The sequence below is a fragment of the Poecilia mexicana genome, unplaced genomic scaffold, assembly GCF_051168715.1.
Source record: "Poecilia mexicana isolate PSO_F unplaced genomic scaffold, ASM5116871v1 scaffold_14, whole genome shotgun sequence".
Taxonomy (NCBI): domain Eukaryota; kingdom Metazoa; phylum Chordata; class Actinopteri; order Cyprinodontiformes; family Poeciliidae; genus Poecilia; species Poecilia mexicana.
Genome location: NW_028263383.1, coordinates 9,244,315 through 9,261,043, shown reverse-complemented (window position 1 = coordinate 9,261,043; position 16,729 = coordinate 9,244,315). Strand labels below are relative to the sequence as shown.

The window sequence follows — 16,729 nt, the reverse complement described above, 5'->3', positions numbered from 1 at the left end:
AAGAAGATGTCAGAAAGGAATCTTAGGGCTTTAAATGTTTACTTCTTAGAAATAAACTCCCACCATTTGCAGCCCATCCAGTTTTGTGAGGTCAGGAAAAGGCAAATTTTTAACATACTGAAGTTAAATATCACAAAAAATATGTTTTCTGTGACCTTGCATACAAATATACAAGGTATATATTTAAATCAGTGCATCCCTACAAACTTCAACTGTCCTTTACTTTTAACTCTTTCACTACTTAAGTGTAATTTACAGCTTCATGAAAGGATCACATGAGCCAAATCCAAATTATTCTGCATTGACAGAGTGTTGGTGGGTTTCATGTTGACTACGGTTCAAAAGGTGAAAATACATTTTTGTTTGAATCTTTTTTTCCTACATGTACTTTGGATTCACTCTCAAAGAATTCATTCTTTGTATGCAATCAAAATTTCCCCACTTTTAAATACGCAGCACAAATGTAAAAAAAAATCGTAATAATTGCCACTGTTCAAAACAACATTGTTGACCTGCTGGTTTCTTTTCTGCGTTTTATGTTTCATAAAAAGAATTTAAAAAAAAAACTTTTGTGAAGAACAAATCTCTCTTTAGTGTTATGCCAACATGTAAATGTTCATACCTTTTCAGACACAAACTATATGCAAATGATGAAAAATAATAATTTATTAAATCAGGCATAAAAGTTCAAATAAAGGTGTACTTAAATTCTTTCTCAAGCCCATAAGGTTATATGTTTGATATGGATGATGATATGATTCATATCATATGATATGAATGATGTGTGATGGGCAAACAAAACTAACCTTTAAGAAAATAATAAAAGCCACATTAATGTGCTTAAAGTTAACATGAACATAACAGTGATCTCATAAAACATTTTTTAGTTAACTGCTTTTCTACAAAACAAGCATCGAATGTTTTCTTACTGAGCAAAATGTGCCGGATAAACAGGTACAACATGAGATAAATTAAAACATAAATTAAAAAAAAGGGTCTCTTTTCACCATTGGTCCATGTGTTTATATTTACTAGTGAAAATGAAAGGAGTTTCTGAGAGAAGGCTGAGAAGAATTTTGTGCTTTATCCTCATTCTTCTTCATCATCCTCAACCTCCTCCTCCTCCTCTTCATCCTCAGAGTATCCGTTATCAGCGGTGATGGAGGCTTCGCCCTTGCATTCCTGGATGGCCTCATGGAGAGACCACAGCTGGCAGAGCAGAGACATGTCGAGCTGACGTAGACCCACCTGAAGTACAGAAGCAGAAAATGAATCGAAAAGTCCAGATTGTTAAAGCTCCCATACAGACCCTTGTGTTTTAGCTCATTATTACAACTAATGTATTTTAAAGGTAAAGTTATTAAGACATTATGTAAAAACTGTGTAATTAAAGGAAAAAATAGATAATTAAAGTCCCTTTTAAAACTACAACAATGGAAAAAATGGTGACTAATTTAAAGCTTAAGCCATTAAAGGTTCCACAAGGGAAAATGACAGAGTAACAGAACATCCATTCTGCTCTGGAAAAGGCACAAAGAGAAGGCAAAGACATTACTTACTCAAGTTTTAATTCCCTAATTTGGTCACGTAAACAGTTCATGGGAAGCTATCATTTTTTCCCCCTCCTTAAAGTCAAAGGTCATGCAAGTTGATGACTTTAAGTTTCTAATTACAGCCTAAATGTCCCACAGGAAGATTTACTGTCCCACCGTGGATGCTTTGCGGCAGATGAGTAAACACCTTACCATCTCTTTGCGCAGCAGCGCCAGCGCAGCGTCCAGTCCACCGGGCTTGGCAGCAGCCGCCTCTCTGCCTCCTCTGCAGCTGATCTCGGCTTGGATGCGGCTCCTCTTGCTGTGCATCTTCTGCATGTCCCTCCACGACCCGCCGCTGGAGTTCAGGATCCCGCTCAGGCTCTTAGGCAGCGGCGGCAGACCCTCTGCGGCGAACACGGCGGCACCAACCCGATAGTCTGCTCTGCTTAAACTCCCGTCCATGACACTTTTTCCTCAGTAAAAGTGGATTTTACGCTATCAAAACCTCTCAGGATCAGCTGCTCACACAAAGGCGCTGTTTACTCAAAGAAAATGAGATCATCTTCCTGGATTCAGACGGGAGACAAGGGATTTTTGGCTGCAGAAAGAATATGAAGCTTCCGGGCTTTGTTTTGCATCCTGCTCTTTGTGTCAAAGAAGGGGCGTTCACTCACAGCCCCCACCTCCCCACCCCTACACCCGGACAAAACAAATCCCCGCATCGTTGTTTGCTACAAAGGGAAACTGATTCTGTTTTAAACGACCTAATTAAATAGTTCCTGCACTTGATGTGGATGCAGCTACTTCTTCTGACGATGATGAAGAGAGCAACATGCTTTTATTTTCCACACTTAAAATCCGGAAACAGCAAGTGGGTCTTCCACACATTTTAAATGTTTGGAAGGAAAATCTTGCAACTTACCAGTAAAGGTCCAGAAATGTGTAGTGTATGACTAACAGTCAACACATTCCCCCACCTGAACAATGAATCTCTGCAGCTCCTCCAGAGTTACTATAAGCCTTTTGACTGCTTCTTTGATTAATGCCGTCTTCTGCAGGTTTGTTGATGTGCCATCACACTTGCGGACAATAGCTTGAACTATGACCTCTTATTCCTCAACTTTTCCACTGACCTGTCTGCTGTGCTCCCTCTTCATCAAAATATTTGCATCAAATGCCAGAATCCTTTTGAGGGCAGCTGCATCTATGCTGAGCTTAAATCAGCGTTGGCCAATTGACTCTGCTGGGAATTGTTGTATTTGACTTTATGAATGAGAGTAGAAGAGGCTGGATAATGCACAGCTCAGCAAGATTTCATATGAGAACCTTGGACAGCTGGTATCCTTTCACTTCACAATTAAGTTTCACTTTTTGTTGGTCAGTTAAAAAAATCCCAATATTATATGTAGAAGGTTGTGACATGAAATAAATATAAAAGTAGACCAAATATTTTTCAGAGCACTGTATTACTTAAGAACTGTGAAAGTCAATGGGAATAATAATTTCAGTTCATATCATTTTTATTTCACCCATTTCTTAAAAATAGATAATTTTTGTCTCCCTCTTGTGGAAAGAAACACACTTTGCAACTTCAGAACAGGATTTATTCTGGTCCATTATTAAAAAACACTATCTACTTTGGACACATCATTAAGGATGGGATCTATAAATGAAGTGCTGTCATATGATGTACAATTGCAAAGATGTATTTATTCTACTTGCTATAATAAACTGAAAATAAAACTCAGACAAGCATCCATGCAAATCATCCACATGACTGTCGGCTTTACTTGACAGTTTTTCTTTCTTCCAAAAGCCTCACAAATCACGTTTGCATCTCAAGGGGGTCAAAAAGAGAATTTTTAAGTCAAGCCAAACAACTTTTGAACTGCAACTGATCTCCCAAAGGTCAGATGTACGCAACATCACATTCAGGCGTGTGAAGGCAGGATAAATTTGTTAATTTAACAAATCTGATTTGCAGCACAGCAACATTTTGCAGATGGCTGTGGAGAAACTAGAGAGTACAAGATCACAAGATTTCATTTTCTATGTAGAATCTCCCTGGTTTAATAATCTCAATAGGATACATGTAAACTAATATGAACAAGTAAATGTTTGAAATTTTAAGTTACAATTTGACAAAAGCCATTACATCAGTATGTCATTTTTCTGTTAGGTGCATGCCTGCATAATTTCAGGAGTAAGTCGTGCACTTTAAAACATCTGAATCCTAATTCAAGTGTGTTTAGGAACAACTTCAGATTCAGCTGTAAGCAAGTATTCAGACAGAGATAGAGAAGCAAGGCAACAGTCAGTACTCCGAAGCAAAGTAGAACCAGCGCTCCTATCACTTTACGCCTTTTGTCTGTCCTGTGTGCTTACTGGCTGAGCTCCTTGAGGCTTTGCAGCGAGTTGGCACAGCTGCTGATTAGGCTGCACAGCTGGATGCTGGCCTCCAGCGAGGCCGAGCTCTGTAACTGGGCGGTGGCCCAGCGGAGTTTAGTCAGAACCGCTTCTTCTGCTTCTTCCAAAACGGGTCGCAGGGTGGAGTTCTGCGGACAAACCGGGGGACGGATGGGAGCCAGGGTGGTGGTGGAGGCAGTAGGCGGTGGAGACGCGACTACGGGTGGAGGCAACAGGGCCCTTCCTCCGGCGGCGGCCCCCTCACAGTGCTCCGGTCTGGGCTGAGGAACCGACACGCCTGCCTGACTGCTGGTTGGTCCTCCGTTGAGTTCAGGAGCCGCTGCCGGGACCTGGGCTGCCAGCTGCCGCTCTCTCACCTGGGACAAGGCAGCTTGTGGATTTAGAGCTATAAAAAGAAGAAAAAGAGGATAAACTTAAACATCTGTAAAAAGAAGAAAGGAGAATAAAAACTACAGAAAAAAAAACATATAGGAGTTTACCAGGGTTGTCCTTATCAATATCAGAGTCCAGCTCCTGACATGAGACACAGTAGTTCTTCTGCTGTCTGTCCTGAAGAAGAATAGTCTGGAAACACAAACACATGCCTTAGATAAGTGAATCTTTCTCCATTGTTTTGCTCCCAGTAACACTGATTTTTACTCAGATTGTAAATGTCTGCAGTGCAATAATTGTTACTGACCTTCAGCATCTTCAAAATGCTAAAGGTCACAGGAAGCACACACGACAAAGACGGAAACACCGAAACAGGCATATATCACAATTGATATCATCATATTTACCAATGCTAATGCATAATATTAATATTATAACTAATGAAAACTTAACATTCAGTTTCCCAGAACAGTTGAATATTATTTAAAACCAATTTTTTTAAAAAGAGACATAATAGTACAAAAAGCCCTAAACAGTCATTGCTACAGAAGCTAACATGTTAATGGAAAGTTGAGAAGAAGGAAAAAGTACTAGGAAAAAGGTGCAAAATAGATTACTGCAGCCTCGTTCCAAGAGTTTGGGGATTAACAACAAACTCCTTGGACTGCAAAAATATTTAGTGATTTTATAAGTACCATATTTTAATTCATGATGCATGAAAGTAGTTCAGTGATGCTTGTATCACAAGCATGATTAATAAGCATGGGGACCGAAGGCTGGCCCATGTTGTCCAACTTGACAGATGAGCGAGAAAAACTGATTTTGGCTGAGGAAGTTAAGAGAAATATCAGAAGACACGTTCCAGATCCAATCACCTCTCATCACACGTATCTAACACTAAAATCTTAGTAATTCAACATATTTGGACTGTTGTGACAGTAAAATGAGGTCTGAAACAGTAATAGTGATATCACTATTCCTGATCAGTGTGCTTGAGTTCATTCTCAATATGAGAGTATATGAAGTGCTTCCGCTTTTATTCTGACTAGATTATTACAAGCAAACGTCCTGCTTACCCCGCACGCCTCGCAACAGTCCCCCAGCATCTTGTACCCTTTCAGGAGGTAATCTCCCATCAGCTTGCTGATCTTGTCCTGTCTCTCCCTGCGAGCCTGGATCACCTTCATCTCAGCTTCTGTTGGAGGCTCCCACTCAAAGTCTTCTTCATCTACAGGTCGGCAACAAGTGAAAAACAACATCCGAGCAAACACACTCTGATAATATCAGCTATGCTACATACACACACTTCTGTAATATCGTTACAAACATGCTACCTGTCTAATTGCTTATTACACATTGTAAAGCTTTCAGTTAATTTGCTTGAGTAAAGTTTTATTGATCTCTATTTGCTTGCTACGACAGTTGTCAGAAAATAATAACAAGCTAGCAGTCAAAGCAACCGGGGTAACGTCAGGATAACAACACGTACACGAAGCAGCTCAGTCGATATAAGCTGACAGAAATTAATGCTAAATACAATTATACATAAACTATACAAGTTGTTTCTTAAAACTTCAAAATTAACAGACAGTTACGTTCACAAACCTCCATTCAAAGCCATGTTGCTTCACTGCTGCTACACGTTGTGAGTGATGTGTCTTCTTCGTGGCTAGTTAAAGTATTAGGTGGCGTTTACCGCCCCCTGCCGGTGACACCTGTCAGCTTTTTCAAAACCTAAACGCAGACGGGATTTTTAAAGCGTTTTTCTTTGGGCTTTTAAACTGCTGTTGAACAGCTAAGAACCCAGTCATTAAGAATGTCTAAGAGAAACCTAAAGTTAAAGTTGTCTTGGGAAAAAGGGCTGGAGCACTCACTTATTGCAATTTTTGGAGGACGTTCCAAAATCCAGACAAATCCAGGTGGCCTCTTGTTATATGGTCATCAGAGTTAGGAACTCCATCCATTTTCTTTACACCCTTGTCCCTCAGTGGGGTCGGGAGGGTTGCTGGTGCCTATCTCCAGCTATCATTCCGGGCGAGAAGCAGGGTACACCCTGGACAGGTCGCCAGTCTGTCGCAGGGCAACACAGAGACAAACAACCATGCATACACACTTACATCTAGGGGCAATTTGGAGAGGCCAATTAAGATAGTCATGTTTTTGGACTGTGGGAGGAAACCAGAGTACCTGGCAGGGCCGTGCAGAGACCACTAAAAGGGCAGGTGCTCAAAAAAAAAAGGGCCCATCTTACCGCATTCTAGGACAGAATATTAACAAAGCCTCTCAGCTTTCACAGTTTAATAAACAATGTTAAATTGTGAAATATACAATCAAAGCTAAGGTAAATCTCTATACAGAGCATACAACTATGCATATGTAAGATATTTTATTAGTAATTTTTTCTGCAGGTCTATTTTGTTATAGGGAAGTATTGCAATATTCAAATCCGCAATTTAGCGAGATATGTAAATCAGAGCTGGTGGTTTAGCTCTGATTTACATATTATGTCTTTACAGAATTACACTATTAAAAATGTAAACAAGGGCACAATGCAACCTTTTAGTGACTGTAATCTATAAAACAGAGCTGCCTGTTTGCTGCAGTGGAGATGAAGATGGTCCATTCAGGAAAGCAGAGCTGCATCAAACTTTAAGGTGGAACTGCAGAAAAAAAGAAAAAAAGAAAAGCAAAAATTGAATTGTTAATGCATGTCACTATGGGAAAAGCCTGCTGAGTTTTGCTTAAAACTTTTTTAAACATTTAAATCACACATTTGTCTCATGAAGGGATTTTTTTTTGCAAAACAAACTTATTTGTGCATGTCAGAAATATTTTCTTGATATTCTAAGTTTGTGTTTGACTCAAAGTTTTGCTTGTGATTCTCACATGACGTCATGGGCAGGACCCAAAATGCAACAAAAGATTTCTGATGTGTGCAAATAAAAGTTTGTTTGGCAAATAACTTTTTAAGTTCACAAGACAAAAATTAGTTATTTAATTTAAAAACAGTTTTTTAAACAAAACAATTTGTTTTTAAAAAAGAAATCATTACAATTCCAAAAGTTTTGATTACAATTTTATTTTACTTAAGTGAGGTTAGTTTATTTTTTCCCCATTGAATAATTGGGGAAATAAATTAACTACACACTCTGCGAACCAGGGTTGAGATTTTTCCCCTTCATTAATGACATACATTTTGTAATAAAATGGTGTGGTAGGTGGTGAGGAGAGACGCCGAGACCCAGGTTATAGTGATGATGAGGAGTTTAATGATGAGCTCACAGTCCGGAAAACAGGCAGCACGGCAGAGAAGCAAACAGCTAATACCGGTAGCACTAACAAAGACTGAAATTGCGAGCTAGGCTAACCAGGACTTAGCAGTTCCACTGGAGAGCTTCGACCTAACAGACAGCAACACAAGACAGCAATTGACAAGGACCCGACGAGGAACACAGACAACAGGTGGGTTTAAATACACACGGGGTAATTAAGGGAATGAGACACACCTGGGAAACAATCAACGGGGAAGACGCAGAGACAGACTCACGGAACAGGACTACACAGAAAAACTCAAAAATAAACACACCGAAACACGGATCGTGACACATTTTATCTATCATGGTAATTCAGGGTGAGTTATTTTTAATTCTAAATGAATATCCTTGTTGGACTTTTATTTAAGTGCTATTCTCTTTCAAGATACATTTACTTAACGCCAGAATAAATGCGATGTACATTATGCAGCAAAGGAAATTAGAAGATCGGACATATATCCATTATGGAGATGATCGGTTTTGGACGGGCGATGTGCCTCGTACACAGGGAAGAAGCTTTTCAGTTATCTAGCTTTGCTAGCAAAGTCGTTAGCTAGCAGCTAGCTAATAGCACAACAACAACAGACTGCATGATAAAAATGCTGACTCGATAGATAAGAACAGTTTCTCCTCACCTGGCTGTCTCCTCCCCTCAGTAGTTCTTCAGAGAAAGGCAGACAGAGGCCTGTGAGTGTCTGTTGTATCTAATTACCTCTCTGCTTAAACCACTGAAGCAGAAACGAGACTTCAACGTTTTCCATCATCTGACAAGCAGCAAGTCTGCTCCACTTTATTCACCAAAACGTTTTTTTAAATATATATAATTCACCAGAAACTGATCTGTAATCTGGATCGTTCGCTACGTTGAGCCCCAGTTAGCCGCCTTATCTCACTGTGCAAGAGGCAACTGGGTCACGGGCAAAAGGTCAAAGGTAACAAGGTGACCGGAAGGCTTATTATGTTGTACAAAAAAACAAAATAAAACAAAAAAATAATTTTAGTACATGTTATTATGTGTCAGAAGAGGGCTTAGAAAATAATACCAACAAAAAAAACACAAAAAAAAACAACTAATTGACCAAAAGGGCACTTTGGGGCAAGGAGCAAAAAGGGCAGGTGCTCAAGCCCCCCTCTGCATGTGCCTGGAAAAAACCCACATATGCACAGGGAGAACATGTGAAATCCATGCAGAAAGACCAGGGCTGGGAATTGAACCCAGAACCTTCTTGCTGCAAGGCAACAGCTCTACCAACTGCACCACTGTGCAGCCCATGAGGTAGGAACTCATGCAAGAAAAACTTGTCATCAAAGGTTTAGATCCTGCACTCCTATTCAAGCCACTTGGAAACAACATTTTCTCCTAATACATTTTAAACCCAAACCCACCAGAGCATCTTCTTCCCATCCTTTCATCTTCTTCCCTTCATAAGAAGGGAAGAAGATGCTGTAAACTGCACAGCTCTTGAAATCGGAGAAAGTTAAAATGATATTCAAATATTTGCAAGATACTATCCATTTAATCTCATTAAATGATTCCAATATTATTAAGAAAACAGACAGTATTAAAACCAGGGCCATGTTAATAAGAATTAATGACAAACTGAACTTTTGTTCTCAGAAAGCTGCTTGACATTATTCAGAACTATGGATAGAGGCACCAAAAACAGGGAGGCTTCAAAAGTGCAACATCTTCCATCATTAAGCAGCTACAAACAATATCAGCAAAGATTAAAGGGAAAAAAACTTTAGATAAATAATTATACTTTGAAATAACAACGACAACACAAAAACATTTCTTTCCAAGTCATTTATTTTTCTGTATGGGTAAGTACAGTATATCACAGACTTCAAAAGCACAGTGGTTTTATGGGCTTCGAACTGACATTTTATGGGAGAAAGAAAATTCCACTTATGTGAGGGTTTAAGTAAGGGTCTTGTGCATTATTTTTGTTTTAAACACCAACATTCTCTACAGCTACATGGCAATGCTCTCTCTACGTGAACAGAAACAACAAAAGATCTAACAGGGGATTGATGTTACATCTTATTTCCTTCTGTCCTGCATTGAAATGTTTTTCTCTTCACTTCCTGACACCAGCCACAATCTTCTTCTTCTGGGTGTCATGTTACTTCCTTTGGTTATCTTGCTGTCTTTCTGTGGGTGTCTTCTCAATCTGCAGTGTAACATCTTCTCTGTTTAGGATCAAGCACAAAATTTAAAAATCTTTTGTGAAGTATTAGAGATTGAGTCATCCAACAGGGCCTTTTAGAAATGTTTATACAATCTTGAAATATTCATTTAGGGTTCATTTAAGGTTGAATCAAGGGGGCAGAAATATGTATTTGTATTTTGCCCCAAGAGGTAATAATTTGTAGAGGAAACTTTCAATTAAAGCTGCAGGTCTTTTGGATTGTATTTTTACAGCTTTTCACATCTGGAATTTTGTAGGACATTTTAAAATATCTCAGAGCAGATGAAGATGACATAATTTATAAAAAAAGGTTGCAACAGATTCTTAAACTCTTAACTTTGACTGGGCCATTCTAACACATGAGGCTGTTTTAATTTTAACCACTCAAAAGTATCACTGGCTGGCTGTAGTTTCATCAAGGTTAATCTCTGCTGGGGTCTTAAGTCCAGAGAAACATCCAACAGCTTTTCATCCAGGATTACTTTGTTTTTTCAGTCTCCTTGAACTCCAGATTTGCTACAATATCAACTCATTCTTTCAACTGAGCTCAGGTTCTCTGCAGCTCCTCCAGAGTTTCCATGGGCTTCTTTGCTGTTTTTGTGGTTAACGTTTTCTCTGTATGGCCTGCCAAGCTTTGGTCATGGCAGTGTGGCCACAGGTTGCACTTTTGACCCTCCAAAGAGGCTGTTAATAAGTTTGGCTAGCATTGATACAGAACTGACCAGTGATTTGAAATTTGACAGAAGTAAAAACAGAAATGTTTGCACTTTTCTGTTAATTTTAATGCAACAGATGCATATTAATTCAACATCAAAATAAAACAGAAATATGTTTTTTGTCATTTTTGCCACTTTGTAACAAAACAATATGTTTTATTGTATGTAAGAAAATACTTTCTTTATTTGTAGAAGTTTAAAATTTTCTGTTTTAAAACCTGTACACATAAACACACATATTACTATTTAACCATAAACCTTCTTTAGTTGTTGCAGATAAACGTTTTTGGATCGCTGTCCCCTGGTTTAGCTTTTTACAGACTAAATTATACCCAGTTGGATTCATCTTACAAGTTAGGCAAGTTCTAAACAAAATCTCTTGCACTGGATTTTATTTTGGTTATCAGAGTAACAGGGGAAGAATACAAATACATACATCCAATGAGAAACTACATTGTACTGGTATAATAAAACAAATTGACGTTTTGGTCCCACAAAAATTTCAGAACCTAAACTACATAATTTCTGACACCGAAATCTAAAAGCGGTACTTACAGCGATGCTGATCCTTTACTCTGCCCAGATTGGAGGAATTAAAAAAATAAACAACAATTCATTAATATCAGCACGGATAGTTAAGACATCCTGAAATGTGTGTTAATAATGAAAAAATACCTTCAGGTTTGGGGTGCATGAGGTTCAGTGGCAGCTCCACTGTGACGTCGCTGTGCAAGAAAAGAAACCAAACAATTAGCAAGAGCTGCTTGCTAATCAGCTGTGATATAACTGCTGTGATGGACGCTGCTTACCTGGCAGTAAGGCCGCCCAGCAGGCTTAGGGGTAAGAACAACATTATAAGATTTTTTCCTTCTTCATTTAATCCACTTTAATCTTTAGGTTTCTTTGAGACAAAAAGGTGTGACACAGACTCACCCTCCTCCAGCCACCATGAGGTTAATTTTAATCTTGTAGGAGACCAGGATACCCAACACCTCTTTTTCCACACCCTGCCGCAGCCTGTGTGAACGAGGGATTTACAAGGATTTCAGGGATTAACAGGTTTATTTTAGTTAAGAGTACTACCATACGACATCATGGATTTCATAAGAAGCAACAGCAAAACTATAACGTCTAAAAAGAGCTTACATCCAAAGGTGTAAACAGTTAAAACACAACTTAATCTTGTTTTTCTTTCTTTTTTTTAGCTGTGTCTGATGTGTTGTTTTTGCACTGACATAGTGGTGGAGGCCAGGTTTGTGTCCTCATCCTTCAGCCGTCCATCCAACGCCAGACCTCTTTTCTCCTTGTTGTCAGACAGAAGTGGTGTGATGCTCAGAGTTTTATCCAAGGTGCCGTTGGCATCCACTGTCTCTCTGAACAAACAAACATAAACAAATGCCATTATAATATCAGAAAATTATATTAATGTATCTGTTTTATGTGGTCTTTCCTAACAGTTCAGGCAAACAGTTTGGTGGATCTGGCTTGCCTTATATTTTTGGGGTAAATTTGCTTATTTGTTCCCCGATCTGTAAAGTTGACTTGCCATCACTTTGACTGAATTTTATTTTCTGCTAGGCTCTAAGACGTACCCAAACTCTTGGCAAAGAACAGCCTTGGTGTATTTGTCAGCTGAGTAGAGAACAATGTCGGTGGTTTGGTCCACTGTGAGAAGAGAGTGAAGTAGATACATTTTCAGGGCGGGTCTAGATGTTAATTAAATGATCAATAAATCAATAACACAGGAACCCACCAGTGATTTTGATTTTCTTCACCGTTTTGTTGCTCTCGTTGTTGATTTTGACTTTAATTGGAATAGTTTCTCCGTGAAAGTAGAGCTGCAAAAACACAGAAATTAGTTGGTTTTTTTTATCTCTTTGTTTTATAAATACAGTATCTCAGTGTTGTAAAGGTTAAAGGTCAGATAAGTAAAATAAATTTGCCCCCCTACATCTTTTTCCAATGATGCTTCTAAGTGAACGGGTTTGTCAGACATCATGAAGCTCTTGCAGATGTCAGCCTTGGGGCCGGCTCCCACTTGAGACGGGGCGTACTGGATTTTACGGATGACAAGGCGAGCGGTGTCCCTGTTCGGAGCACACAGGGAGAAAAAAACATCAGATATAAACACTGAAAACATGAGTCAGACTGAAAACAAAAGCAGGACTGATGACAAAAGTGCACTCACTTCTTTTCAATCTTTTCATCTGGGTTGTTCTTCTCCATGGCGAGGTAGGTTTTCACCTCAAAGTCAACACCGCAAGCCTGCAAAGAGACACAAAATGTTGAAGGTCTTGCATATTTCATGACGTGTGGGTTTGAAAGAGGCACACCTTTCCCTTGTCATCAGGTCCAGGCTGCAGAGAGACAGAGCATGGCAGGTTGTTGGGAATCTGGAAAAACAAAATGAAGCAGCTTCTAATTAAACAAGTCATTTTTCATTACATTGTTTACAAAGATTTGTTTTCAAAATGTCTGAATGCCTCAGTATTGTTTCATTGCATATCCATGTTTTTCAGTTTGGACATATAGAGTGGAAAAGTAATAGTACTGTTTTTCTTTCTATGAAATCCATTTGATTTTTTTTTAAATTCTACGTAACTTCAGTATGATTAATTTCTTACATTTGTCAAAAAATTGTAGTATTGGCTGCATGGTAGCACAGCTATTAGCATTCAGATGAATGGCAGCATAAAAACTATTTAAATGAATAAACACTGAGCCTTAACATTATGCCAAGTTTAATAAACATTTTTCACTTCTAGTCTCTTTTCTAACTTATTTTGAATTTGACATCAATGAAAACAGACTTTTCCCAGCAGTTCCAGCAGAGTGGATCAGCACCATGGACAGAGGCATGAAACGTTGACCCAGCTGAGGTCTGAAAATCCTCCCCTACCTCAAAGGAGAAGGGGTAGGCGTTGTCCCCCGCCTTCTTCAGCAGGGTCTCATGCATGGCGCTCAGTTGCGGTTTGTTGGACTCAGGGTAGATCTGCGTCTGCTCGAACCAGATGTCCTTCCTGAAGCACAGGCCCATCACGTCCAAGTCTTCACTACCATAACGGAAGGCACAGGCCAGCTGCACGAAAGCTGCAAACATGACGACATTTGAATATTTATTCATTGCTGAGTTACTTTTTTCTCCAAGGAGATGAGTCCAGAAGGAATCTTTTTTTGTGTTACCTTTTCTGTCACCAAAATCTGCTGTGTCCACCTTGACGACACCATCTGGATTTGGGAAGAGTTCTGATTAAAATCTTAACATTACAACCTCAGAAATATGGAGAAATTAAAATAAAACACACACCAACTCTGTCCACTGCAGTCACGTGGTCCACATAGTCTCTCTTCCCCAAGTAGAGGGTAAGCTGTCAGACAGAGGCAGTTGGAGAAGTTAGAAAAGTCAGAACATCATGACCAAAATGTTGAAGCAAGAGAGGAACACTAACCCCTCCATTTCCACTGGTCTTCTTGAAAATCCTGAGAAGAAATGAGAAAAAAAAACACAAATTTAAAAACCTTATCTCCTCAGTACTTATGTCACCTGTTATTTATTTACAGTCTTGCTGGATTTACTAATTAAAGTCAGAATGAATGGTAGATTTAATTAAGATTCAGTGGATAGCACTGGTTTATCTGGCATGTAACTGTAGACCCAGTAAGTCTTTATTCTGCTTTATCAAGTCTTTATCCAGTCAAGTATTAAGTATTACTTAATAGCTAAGTGTGGAGCCGCTTTACCTCATCCTACCCGGATTGAGAGGCTGGGTCAGGTGAGGGAGTCATAAAAGCTGCAACTAAAGTTCTCTAATAGGTGATAACCTCTTTGCTCCCGCCTGAAGCTTCTTAACAGTGTTAGTGTCTGAGATCAGGTTTCAAACAACGCATCACCTCACGAGTCCATACAAACCACAAATAACACTTTATGGTGCTTCTAGAAATAGTTTGATGTAAAAAAAAAACACAAATTTGTATGTGTTCTTTACTCAAAGGAGTTGATTCTGATAAAGCATCATGCAAATGGATTATTAAAATGTCAAATAAAAACTTAATATATACATTTCAAATCAGTTGCAGTTGCTGCAATTAAGTTTGTGAAAAAAAATTATTAGATTCAAAGTTTAATCTTAAACTTTCTACTGAAAGCACCCAATCACAATACTTCACAAAAGTATTTATGCGCTTTTATCTTTATTCAAGGTTCATCATGTCACAACTAAATTTGATTGATTAACAGAATGTAGTGGTTTTCAACATTTTATCCAAATATACGCTAAAAGGTGTGGCCCATATTTGTGAAAGAAAGAAAAAAAAACCAGAAGAAAGAGAATGAAAAAAGAACAAAAGAAAAAGTGAAATAAATAATACTTACTTTGCCATTTCTGGAAGATGTTTCAAAGTGTCCTGTGGAAGATAAGACAAAAAAGGTCAATTTAAGTGATGGAAAGGTCATAAACTGCGTTTAAAACACTGATTGTGCGCCTTCTGTCAGGTTTGTGGCAGGTGTGGTGATATTTCTTTTCCAGGGCCGTAGGAGGTTAATCTTTTGCGATAAGATTACGCCACTGGTGTTAAAGGCCAACGCCAAAGCTGTTATTGTTTCAGCCAGCTGGCTCCAACCTCGTAAACATACGCACCAGGAAAAAAACACAAGCAAAAAGGCAGTTTACATTCAGCACAGTCTGTTCTCTCGCAGTTAAAGAGAATTGATTAAGTGATGAAACATCCAAATGTTTATCTTGAGTTGGTATTTTTGGACACATGAGCCCTAAAAGAAGAATTACAACTATAGTCACAATGGATTATGAGAGAAAATGCTTCAAATTGTGTCAGTTGTGTCTTTTAACAGGAGTTTCATCTTTATTTAATAAAAAAAATGGCATGCACAAATATGTTGCATGTAGTTTTCTGCACTTTTGATTAGATAAATACGTTTGCAACGTGGGAAAGACCAAAAATATACTTTCAAGCCCTACAATTTATAGAGGTTTACTTTCAGTTTTGATACATGTGTACATGAGCAATAAATTGTCAAATTCTTGAAGAAGTTTACAGTTCAGCCTTTAAACAAAAAGTATAAATTCTCTCAAATATCTTGCACTAATAATTTTGTTATTGATTATAGTGATACGTGTGAAGATTTCAGGCTGAACCAAAGAGGTGCAGAACATCACAGAAATAAAACTGAATCATTGTTAAACTAAAGAAAAGTCTTTGCTCAAAGATGTTTTAGAAGTTAAAACTTTTACACTCATGTTTGGCTGTGCTACTTTTTGGGTTTTGTAAGGAAAAATATGACATTGTTATTTGGTTTGTCCATCTTTTGGCTGCTGAGGATGTTGAAGTCACAAAGATAAGCCATAACTTTACTCTGAAGAGAAAAGTCTCACCACAGAAAACGACTAAAATCTGCTTTAATCTGAATACGACTTAAACTGACCTCACATGGCCAGATTATCACTCTGCTGTGGCTAGTGTGTGATCACATATCTGACCTTAAGACAGATTATTTCAACTAACACTTAGGACTTCATGAAATCAGAAAATGACAATGTTTCAGTAATATTGTATACTGTAAATATTAAGATGATTATATGACATGTAGTAAAAAACACAACCAAATACTTAAATCTGTTGTTAAATTATTAATGTCAGCCTGCTTTGGATTTAATGCAGTAAAAGACTTAATTAAATATTACATTTATTTATGTATGACATTTATATAATGAAGATAATTTATGTTGGTTTTCACATGCAATAACACTACATTTGCATTTTTTTAATTAAATACACCAGTTAGGTCATTACCAATTTACCAAACTTGTCAGGGTGATAACGTATGTATTCCTAAAACCTGCAATTGTCTACAGTCATCTGTCTTTCAAGTATCCACATACACTCATAGATCTCTGCACATGTGTAAATGTAGTATAAATCATGAGTATTAACGCTACAAGAAGGTCTTACCTCAGGTTCTTAGTGTCAGTGTGTGTCAAGGCGAGTTGAGAGTGTAGCCAGCGACATTTGGTGCCCCCTTATATACCATCTTGCTGTCTCGGTTTCAGAGTTAACAGCTACATTGCTGTCGTTGCCTCCTCCATAATCCAATTAAGGAATCAGCCCACAGCTTATTTTGGGCCACAAAGAGTTTAAAAATGTCCCTCAGATAACCC

At 38.4% G+C, this 16,729-nt stretch overlaps 3 protein-coding genes across 4 annotated transcripts; all 3 read right to left on the bottom strand.

Annotated features, from left to right (window-relative positions):
* Positions 1-648: 648 nt before the first annotated feature.
* fam89b (family with sequence similarity 89 member B) lies at positions 649-2,204 on the bottom strand. The gene is given in 3 exon segments (XM_014985922.2): positions 649-1,092; positions 1,094-1,248; positions 1,746-2,204. Coding segments are annotated over 3 exon segments (468 nt in total). The 5' UTR covers positions 1,998-2,204; the 3' UTR covers positions 649-1,031.
* Positions 2,205-3,117: 913 nt separating this feature from the next.
* On the bottom strand, positions 3,118-6,046 carry znrd2 (zinc ribbon domain containing 2). Its single transcript, XM_014985920.2, has 4 exons — positions 5,940-6,046; positions 5,411-5,562; positions 4,442-4,526; positions 3,118-4,347 (listed from the first exon to the last, which is right to left on the bottom strand). Exons 1-4 carry the CDS (start codon positions 5,953-5,955, stop codon positions 3,917-3,919), a joined length of 684 nt encoding a protein of 227 aa, XP_014841406.2. The 5' UTR covers positions 5,956-6,046; the 3' UTR covers positions 3,118-3,916.
* A 3,394-nt stretch (positions 6,047-9,440) lies between these two features.
* Positions 9,441-16,558, bottom strand: arr3a (arrestin 3a, retinal (X-arrestin)). 2 transcript variants are annotated; one of them, XM_014985924.2, is made up of 17 exons: positions 16,524-16,558; positions 14,929-14,960; positions 14,006-14,036; positions 13,864-13,924; positions 13,740-13,784; positions 13,456-13,646; positions 12,890-12,949; positions 12,745-12,821; positions 12,508-12,643; positions 12,310-12,394; positions 12,149-12,221; positions 11,792-11,929; positions 11,490-11,573; positions 11,366-11,389; positions 11,232-11,281; positions 11,112-11,131; positions 9,441-9,841 (listed from the first exon to the last, which is right to left on the bottom strand). In XM_014985924.2, the coding sequence occupies exons 2-16, from the start codon at positions 14,934-14,936 to the stop codon at positions 11,127-11,129; spliced, it is 1,068 nt and encodes a 355-aa protein (XP_014841410.1). In that variant the 5' UTR covers positions 14,937-14,960; positions 16,524-16,558; the 3' UTR covers positions 9,441-9,841; positions 11,112-11,126. The 2 variants fall into 2 exon arrangements, with proteins under 2 accessions (XP_014841410.1, XP_014841409.1); XM_014985923.2 differs by lacking the exon at positions 16,524-16,558 and having other exon boundaries at positions 14,929-15,250.
* Between the last annotated feature and the right edge of the window lie 171 nt (positions 16,559-16,729).